General features: G+C 50.6%; 1 protein-coding gene across 1 annotated transcript; it reads right to left on the reverse strand.

Annotated features, from left to right (window-relative positions):
- Positions 1-8,965, reverse strand: LOC145879986 (calmodulin-binding transcription activator 2). Its single transcript, XM_082977292.1, has 3 exons — positions 7,581-8,965; positions 3,271-3,397; positions 1-164 (listed from the first exon to the last, which is right to left on the reverse strand). Exons 1-3 carry the CDS (start codon positions 8,205-8,207, stop codon positions 22-24), a joined length of 897 nt encoding a protein of 298 aa, XP_082833418.1. The 5' UTR covers positions 8,208-8,965; the 3' UTR covers positions 1-21.
- Between the last annotated feature and the right edge of the window lie 1,068 nt (positions 8,966-10,033).

Here is a 10,033-nt window from a genome sequence, read left to right on the forward strand (position 1 = left end):
GTGTGTGTGTGTGTGTGGTAGCTACTCACCATCCAGGGACAGCCAGTCCAGCTGTGAGCTGGGTAGAGACGAGGCATTTCTAGCTCTGTATTCAAACAGAACAGACGAAGAGACAGACCCACTGTCCTCCACTATATGAAGAGATACCAACCCTGCCTCGTGGGCTAAAGGAGAAGGAGAGACAGAGAGAGAGAGAGGGAGGGGAGGAGGTGGGAAGACAGAGAGAGGTAGGGGAGGAAGGGAGAGAGGGAGAGAGGGGGAGATGAGGGAGAGGAGGTGGGAGAGGAGGGGGGAGAGGAGGGTGAGAGGAGGGTGAGAGGAGGGTGAGAGGAGGGTGAGAGGAGGGTGAGAGGAGGGTGAGAGAGAGAGGAGGGGGGACAGAGAGAGGAGGGAGGGAGGAGGGGGGAGGGAGAGAGAGGAGGGGGAGATGAGGGAGGGGGGAGAGGGGGGATGAGGGAGGGAGGAGATGAGGGAGGGAGAGAGGAGGGGGGAGAGGGGGGATGAGGGAGGGAGGAGGGGGAGGGAGAGAGAGGAGGGGGAGATGAGGGAGGGGGGAGAGGGGGGATGAGGGAGGGAGGAGATGAGGGAGGGAGAGAGGGGGGAGAGGGGGGATGAGGGAGGGAGGAGGGGGGAGGGAGAGAGAGGAAGGGGGAGATGAGGGAGGGAGGAGGGGGGAGGATGGAATTAGAACATCAGTTAAAGTCCAGAAGTTCAGGGTGTTGAGGAAGAGGAGGAAAACCAGAGATCATTCAACCGATCAGGATGAAGTCAAAAAGTTAAGACTGTCCTCCTCTCCTTTATCAGATCGCTGCTTCCAGAGAAGAGAGGTAAAGGGGAACTTCTGTTGTGTTGAATGAACAACAGGTTTTAGCCAGTTCTCTCGCAGCCGGTGTGTCTAATATAGAGGAGTGAACAATCTTTAAAACTTATTCATAAACAAGAACGATTCATTCTTGAGCTGGTGCCTCCAGCGCCCGAAGAGACAAGGAAGCAGTATGTGAGGAGGGAGGCGGAGGGAGGAGGGAGGAGGGAGGCGGAGGGAAGAGGAGGGAGGAGGAGGGAGGAGGAGGAGGGAGGAGGAGGGAAGAGGAGGGAAGAGGAGGGAGGGAGGCGGAGGGAAGAGGAGGGAGGCGGAGGGAAGAGGAGGGAGGGAGAACAGCTGTGGAAAACGACCAAACATTCAACAGTAACAACCATTCTGCCGCCTAGTGGACACAGTAACAACCATTCTGCCGCCTAGTGGACACAGTAACAACCATTCTGCCGTCTAGTGGACACAGTAACAACCATTCTGCCGCCTAGTGGACACAGTAACAACCATTCTGCCGTCTAGTGGACACAGTAACAACCATTCTGCCGTCTAGTGGACACAGTAACAACCATTCTGCCGTCTAGTGGACACAGTAACAACCATTCTGCCGCCTAGTGGACACAGTAACAACCATTCTGCCGCCTAGTGGACACAGTAACAACCATTCTGCCGCCTAGTGGACACAGTAACAACCATTCTGCCGTCTAGTGGACACAGTAACAACCATTCTGCCGCCTAGTGGACACAGTAACAACCATTCTGCCGTCTAGTGGACACAGTAACAACCATTCTGCCGTCTAGTGGACACAGTAACAACCATTCTGCCGTCTAGTGGACACAGTAACAACCATTCTGCCGTCTAGTGGACACAGTAACAACCATTCTGCCGCCTAGTGGACACAGTAACAACCATTCTGCCGCCTAGTGGACACAGTAACAACCATTCTGCCGCCTAGTGGACACAGTAACAACCATTCTGCCGCCTAGTGGACACAGTAACAACCATTCTGCCGCCTAGTGGACACAGTAACAACCATTCTGCCGCCTAGTGGACACAGTAACAACCATTCTGCCGCCTAGTGGACACAGTAACAACCATTCTGCCGCCTAGTGGACACAGTAACAACCATTCTGCCGCCTAGTGGACACAGTAACAACCATTCTGCCGCCTAGTGGACACAGTAACAACCATTCTGCCGCCTAGTGGACACAGTAACAACCATTCTGCCGTCTAGTGGACACAGTAACAACCATTCTGCCGTCTAGTGGACACAGTAACAACCATTCTGCCGTCTAGTGGACACAGTAACAACCATTCTGCCGTCTAGTGGACACAGTAACAACCATTCTGCCGCCTAGTGGACACAGTAACAACCATTCTGCCGCCTAGTGGACACAGTAACAACCATTCTGCCGTCTAGTGGACACAGTAACAACCATTCTGCCGTCTAGTGGACACAGTAACAACCATTCTGCCGCCTAGTGGACACAGTAACAACCATTCTGCCGCCTAGTGGACACAGTAACAACCATTCTGCCGCCTAGTGGACACAGTAACAACCATTCTGCCGCCTAGTGGACACAGTAACAACCATTCTGCCGCCTAGTGGACACAGTAACAACCATTCTGCCGCCTAGTGGACACAGTAACAACCATTCTGCCGCCTAGTGGACACAGTAACAACCATTCTGCCGCCTAGTGGACACAGTAACAACCATTCTGCCGCCTAGTGGACACAGTAACAACCATTCTGCCGCCTAGTGGACACAGTAACAACCATTCTGCCGCCTAGTGGACACAGTAACAACCATTCTGCCGCCTAGTGGACACAGTAACAACCATTCTGCCGCCTAGTGGACACAGTAACAACCATTCTGCCGCCTAGTGGACACAGTAACAACCATTCTGCCGCCTAGTGGACACAGTAACAACCATTCTGCCGCCTAGTGGACACAGTAACAACCATTCTGCCGTCTAGTGGACACAGTAACAACCATTCTGCCGTCTAGTGGACACAGTAACAACCATTCTGCCGTCTAGTGGACACAGTAACAACCATTCTGCCGTCTAGTGGACACAGTAACAACCATTCTGCCGTCTAGTGGACACAGTAACAACCATTCTGCCGTCTAGTGGACACAGTAACAACCATTCTGCCGTCTAGTGGACACAGTAACAACCATTCTGCCGTCTAGTGGACACAGTAACAACCATTCTGCCGTCTAGTGGACACAGTAACAACCATTCTGCCGTCTAGTGGACACAGTAACAACCATTCTGCCGTCTAGTGGACACAGTAACAACCATTCTGCCGTCTAGTGGACACAGTAACAACCATTCTGCCGTCTAGTGGACACAGTAACAACCATTCTGCCGTCTAGTGGACACAGTAACAACCATTCTGCCGTCTAGTGGACACAGTAACAACCATTCTGTGTGTGTGTGTGTGTGTACCTACCAGGACAGTAGCTCCTCAGTACTCCAGGCTGGATCAGTGAAGCGGGGACGATGCTCTGGTCAAACACACAGCTGTAACGTCCAGTAGCCTCCAGCCAGGGTCCTGTTATCAACACCTTCACCCCACCCTGGTAGATATATAATATACAACACCTTCACTCCACCCTGGTAGATATATAATATACAACACCTTCACTCCACCCTGGTAGATATATAATATACAAACACCTTCACTCCACCCTGGTAGATATATAATATACAACACCTTCACTCCACCCTGGTAGATATATAATATACAACACCTTCACCCCACCCTGGTAGATATATAATATACAACACCTTCACCCCACCCTGGTAGATATATAATATACAAACACCTTCACCCCACCCTGGTAGATATATAATATACAACACCTTCACCCCACCCTGGTAGATATATAATATACAACACCTTCACCCCACCCTGGTAGATATATAATATACAACACCTTCACCCCACCCTGGTAGATATATAATATACAACACCTTCACCCCACCCTGGTAGATATATAATATACAACACCTTCACCCCACCCTGGTAGATATATAATATACAACACCTTCACTCCACCCTGGTAGATATATAATATACAACACCTTCACTCCACCCTGGTAGATATATAATATACAAACACCTTCACCCCACCCTGGTAGATATATAATATACAACACCTTCACCCCACCCTGGTAGATATATAATATACAACACCTTCACCCCACCCTGGTAGATATATAATATACAACACCTTCACCCCACCCTGGTAGATATATAATATACAACACCTTCACCCCACCCTGGTAGATATATAATATACAACACCTTCACTCCACCCTGGTAGATATATAATATACAACACCTTCACCCCACCCTGGTAGATATATAATATACAACACCTTCACCCCACCCTGGTAGATATATAATATACAACACCTTCACCCCACCCTGGTAGATATATAATATACAACACCTTCACTCCACCCTGGTAGATATATAATATACAACACCTTCACCCCACCCTGGTAGATATATAATATACAACACCTTCACCCCACCCTGGTAGATATATAATATACAACACCTTCACTCCACCCTGGTAGATATATAATATACAAACACCTTCACCCCACCCTGGTAGATATATAATATACAACACCTTCACCCCACCCTGGTAGATATATAATATACAACACCTTCACTCCACCCTGGTAGATATATAATATACAACACCTTCACTCCACCCTGGTAGATATATAATATACAACACCTTCACTCCACCCTGGTAGATATATAATATACAACACCTTCACCCCACCCTGGTAGATATATAATATACAACACCTTCACTCCACCCTGGTAGATATATAATATACAACACCTTCACTCCACCCTGGTAGATATATAATATACAACACCTTCACTCCACCCTGGTAGATATATAATATACAAACACCTTCACCCCACCCTGGTAGATATATAATATACAAACACCTTCACTCCACCCTGGTAGATATATAATATACAAACACCTTCACTCCACCCTGGTAGATATATAATATACAAACACCTTCACTCCACCCTGGTAGATATATAATATACAACACCTTCACTCCACCCTGGTAGATATATAATATACAACACCTTCACTCCACCCTGGTAGATATATAATATACAAACACCTTCACTCCACCCTGGTAGATATATAATATACAACACCTTCACCCCACCCTGGTAGATATATAATATACAACACCTTCACTCCACCCTGGTAGATATATAATATACAAACACCTTCACTCCACCCTGGTAGATATATAATATACAACAACTTCACCCCACCCTGGTAGATATATAATATACAACACCTTCACTCCACCCTGGTAGATATATAATATACAACACCTTCACTCCACCCTGGTAGATATATAATATACAAACACCTTCACTCCACCCTGGTAGATATATAATATACAACACCTTCACCCCACCCTGGTAGATATATAATATACAACACCTTCACCCCACCCTGGTAGATATATAATATACAACACCTTCACCCCACCCTGGTAGATATATAATATACAACACCTTCACCCCACCCTGGTAGATATATAATATACAAACACCTTCACCCCACCCTGGTAGATATATAATATACAAACACCTTCACCCCACCCTGGTAGATATATAATATACAACACCTTCACCCCACCCTGGTAGATATATAATATACAAACACCTTCACTCCACCCTGGTAGATATATAATATACAACACCTTCACTCCACCCTGGTAGATATATAATATACAACACCTTCACCCCACCCTGGTAGATATATAATATACAACACCTTCACCCCACCCTGGTAGATATATAATATACAACACCTTCACTCCACCCTGGTAGATATATAATATACAAACACCTTCACTCCACCCTGGTAGATATATAATATACAAACACCTTCACTCCACCCTGGTAGATATATAATATACAACACCTTCACCCCACCCTGGTAGATATATAATATACAACACCTTCACCCCACCCTGGTAGATATATAATATACAACACCTTCACCCCACCCTGGTAGATATATAATATACAACACCTTCACCCCACCCTGGTAGATATATAATATACAACACCTTCACCCCACCCTGGTAGATATATAATATACAACACCTTCACTCCACCCTGGTAGATATATAATATACAACACCTTCACTCCACCCTGGTAGATATATAATATACAAACACCTTCACCCCACCCTGGTAGATATATAATATACAACACCTTCACCCCACCCTGGTAGATATATAATATACAACACCTTCACCCCACCCTGGTAGATATATAATATACAACACCTTCACCCCACCCTGGTAGATATATAATATACAACACCTTCACTCCACCCTGGTAGATATATAATATACAACACCTTCACTCCACCCTGGTAGATATATAATATACAACACCTTCACTCCACCCTGGTAGATATATAATATACAAACACCTTCACTCCACCCTGGTAGATATATAATATACAACACCTTCACCCCACCCTGGTAGATATATAATATACAACACCTTCACCCCACCCTGGTAGATATATAATATACAACACCTTCACCCCACCCTGGTAGATATATAATATACAACACCTTCACTCCACCCTGGTAGATATATAATATACAACACCTTCACTCCACCCTGGTAGATATATAATATACAACACCTTCACTCCACCCTGGTAGATATATAATATACAAACACCTTCACTCCACCCTGGTAGATATATAATATACAACACCTTCACTCCACCCTGGTAGATATATAATATACAAACACCTTCACCCCACCCTGGTAGATATATAATATACAACACCTTCACTCCACCCTGGTAGATATATAATATACAAACTATTAGTCTTCATTTGATAATCTTTCTCTGCTCAGGATTAGATTAAGGATTAAGTTAATTTGATAATCTTTCTCTGCTCAGGATTAGATTAAGGATTAAGTTAATTTGATAATCTTTCTCTGCTCAGGATTAGATTAAGGATTAAGTTAATTTGATAATCTTTCTCTGCTCAGGATTAGATTAAGGATTAAGTTAATTTGATAATCTTTCTCTGCTCAGGATTAGATTAAGGATTAAGTTAATTTGATAATCTTTCTCTGCACAGGATTAGATTAGGTTCATTTGAACATCTTGTACACATACAGAAACATCCATAACATGTGATCTCATAAATACAGCCAAATATATAATCAATATAAGGTCAATAAATAGGCCATGATCAATAGGCCTCCCCCATCTCACCTCCCCCCTCTCCCCCATCTCACCTCCCCTCTCTCCCCCGTCTCACCTCCCCTCTCCCCCGTCTCACCTCCCCTCTCCCCCGTCTCACCTCCCGTCTCGCCCCCTCTCCCCCGTCTCGCCCCCCCTCTCCCCCGTCTCACCTCGTCTCACCTCCCCTGTCCCCCGTCTCGCCCCCTCTCCCCCGTCTCGCCCCCTCTCCCCCGTCTCGCCCCCTCTCCCCCGTCTCACTCCCCCCTCCTCTTCCCCCGTCTCACCTCCCGTCTCCCCCGTCTCACCTCCCCTCTCCCGTCTCACCTCCCCTCTCCCGTCTCCCCTGTCTCACTTCCCCTCTCCCCTGTCCCACCTCCCCTCTCCCACGTCTCACCTCCCCCCTGTCTCCCCTGTCTCCCCTCTCCCCCGTCTCACCTCCCCCCTCTCCCCCGTCTCCCCTCTCCCTCGTCTCACCTCTGGGTAGGACCACTCGGGGGAGAAGTCTGTGATGGTTGCTAGGCGTTGTAGTTCAGTCCCGTTGTTAGGGGGAAGAGGGGGGAAAGGGAGGAAGGAGGACGATGGGGTGGGCTGAGGAGGGACCATGTAGCGAACCCCCGTAGGGAACAGGCCGCTGGGCGCCGGGACGAGGACCGAGGCCTGCGCGTTGGGGGCGTCGGCGTCTGCGATGAGCTCCGAGATGAGGTCAGGGAACTGGCTGTCGAACGATATCTCTAGCTCCTCCGACCTTTGACCCGTGTCCATGGGCGTGTCCTCCGCCTCGTAGCCACGCCCACTCTCCTCCTTTACTCTAACCCGCCCGTTAGCCACATTGGTCACGTTAACATTACCCGTAGCGGAATTAGCGTTAGCACCGTCGTTGACGTTAGCAAACGGGGACTCTAAGGGAGTCGATTGGCTGAGTCTCTGGTGAAGGCGTAAGAGCTGCCTCCCTCTCTCTCTTTCCACCTCCCTCTGTCTCTCTCCTTCCACCTCCCTCTGTCTCTCTCCTTCCACCTCCCTCTCTCTCTCCTGACTCTGCAGACGTCTGCGTTGCAGCAGGAGGAGTTGAGAGCGGTAGTTCTGGGTGGAGTTACAGCTCATAGAGGTCACGGGGTGCTGGAGTCGCTGCTGGAGCTCTTTGGGCTCTAGGACGACCGATGGCTGCTCTCCGTCCTGCCTGTGAGGCTGCTGATTGGGCGCCGTCTGCTGAGCGGGAGGGGTCTGCTGCGTTTCGTGGCGAATCAGGAGCAGCGATGATGATGCTGCTGCTGCTGCTGCTGCTTTTCTGTGGTGTTGCCCCGACGACGACGACGACGGCGACGGCTGGGGGGATTGGCGTCGCTGGAGGAGAGCCAGTTTGGTGGGCGGGTGCCCTTCTTCTCTCCCCTCCTGCCTCCGTCTTTCTCTCTCTCCATCTGCCTCCCCCCTCTCCCCCTCCGTCTCCCCAGAGGACCCAGGCCCAGCGCCGATTCCAGACACAGAGGCAGGAGTGAAGGGGCGGAGTGGGACGGAGAGAGGGACAGAGAAAGGGATGGAGGGAGGGAGGAAGACGGGGCGGAGTGGGACGGAGAGAGGGACAGAGAAAGGGATGGAGGGAGGGAGGAAGACGGGGCGGAGTGGGACGGAGAGAGGGACAGAGAAAGGGATGGAGGGAGGGAGGAAGAAGGGGCGGAGTGGGACGGAGAGAGGGACAGAGAAAGGGATGGAGGGAGGGAGGAAGAAGGGGCGGAGTGGGACGGAGAGAGGGACAGAGAAAGGGATGGAGGGAGGGAGGAAGAAGGGGCGGAGTGGGACGGAGAGAGGGACAGAGAAAGGGATGGAGGGAGGGAGGAAGAAGGGGCGGAAGTCTGGAGCACCTCTCTCTCTTCATTCTTCCTCTCTGCCTCAGAAGAGAGGGACGAGAGAGAGGAGGGAGGGGATGAGCAAGGGGGAGGGGAGGTGGGGGAGAGGGAGAGAGCGAGGGAGGGTGCATGTGGGGAGGAGGAGGGGGGAGGAGAGGGTGAGGAAGGGGGGAGAGTGCCTCCGTAGGTCTGACCCTGTTTAGGACTGTTCAGAAAGGAGTCCGGATCAAAGACAGGAGGTCGACGGGGCGAGGGAGAAGGGGCGGCAGGAGGGAGAGGGTGCAGGAGGGACGGAGAAGGGGACGGAGTGAGGAGTAGTCCCCCTATAACGGGTGAGGACAGGAGGGTGAGGCTGAGAGTAGCCACCCCGGGGGTTGTGGGAGAGGGGGTGTCCGGTTTAGGAGGGACGGGGGGAGAGTAGCAGCTGACCTGAATGGGTTAGAGACACACTCGACTCCCGCTCTCCTCCACCCTTTGTCCCGATTACCCCCGCCGTAGTCATGACGATCACCGCATTCTGCGGCAGGGCGACCGTCGTCAGGCCCCGCTGGTCGCCATAGAAACTGTTGGCGGTGCCGTTGCTGACGGCGATGGTTGCTGTGCGGTGAGCCTGAGGGGGGGACGAGGAGGAGGAGGAGGAGGGAGGAGAGGGGGAGGAAGAGACTCCCTCAGGTCTCCCTACAAGGCTGGTAGACCCTCCAAGCTTTACCTGGGGGTGTGTGTGTGGGGAGGGTTTCTTCTCGCCGCCTGCAGGGATGTCTCCCCCTCCTGTCTCCCCCTCAGCCAGGGGTGAGGCTGACATGGCAGGGCGAGTAAGCGGGCAGTTTGGGGGAGATAATGCGATGTTTGGTGCTGTTACAGCGGTGGGGAATGTTAGCTCCAGGAGACGCTGGAGGAGGGAGGAGGGAGGGAGGGAGGAGAGGGATGAGAGGGAGGGAGGAGAGGGAGGGAGGAGAGGGAGGAGAGGGAGGGAGGAGAGGGAGGGAGGAGAGGATGAGAGGAGAGGGAGGAGAGGGGAGGGAGGAGAGGGAGGAGAGGAGAGGGAGGAGAGGGAGGAAGGGGAGGAGAGGGAGGAGAGGGAGGAGA

This window comes from Salmo salar, chromosome 07, assembly GCF_965601325.2.
Source record: "Salmo salar chromosome 07, fSalSal1, whole genome shotgun sequence".
Classification (NCBI taxonomy): Eukaryota; Metazoa; Chordata; class Actinopteri; order Salmoniformes; family Salmonidae; genus Salmo; species Salmo salar.

Bases quoted from the DNA above. Each gene is read 5' to 3' on its own strand.
- LOC145879986 (XM_082977292.1), bottom strand. From the start codon at position 8,207: ATGAGCTGTAACTCCACCCAGAACTACCGCTCTCAACTCCTCCTGCTG. The intron at 3,398-7,580 runs GTGAGACGAGGG...TATATCTACCAG, and splicing joins CCGAGTGGTCCTACCCAGAG to GGTGGGGTGAAGGTGTTGAT. The intron at 165-3,270 runs GTAGGTACACAC...CTTCTCCTTTAG, and splicing joins ACTGAGGAGCTACTGTCCTG to CCCACGAGGCAGGGTTGGTA.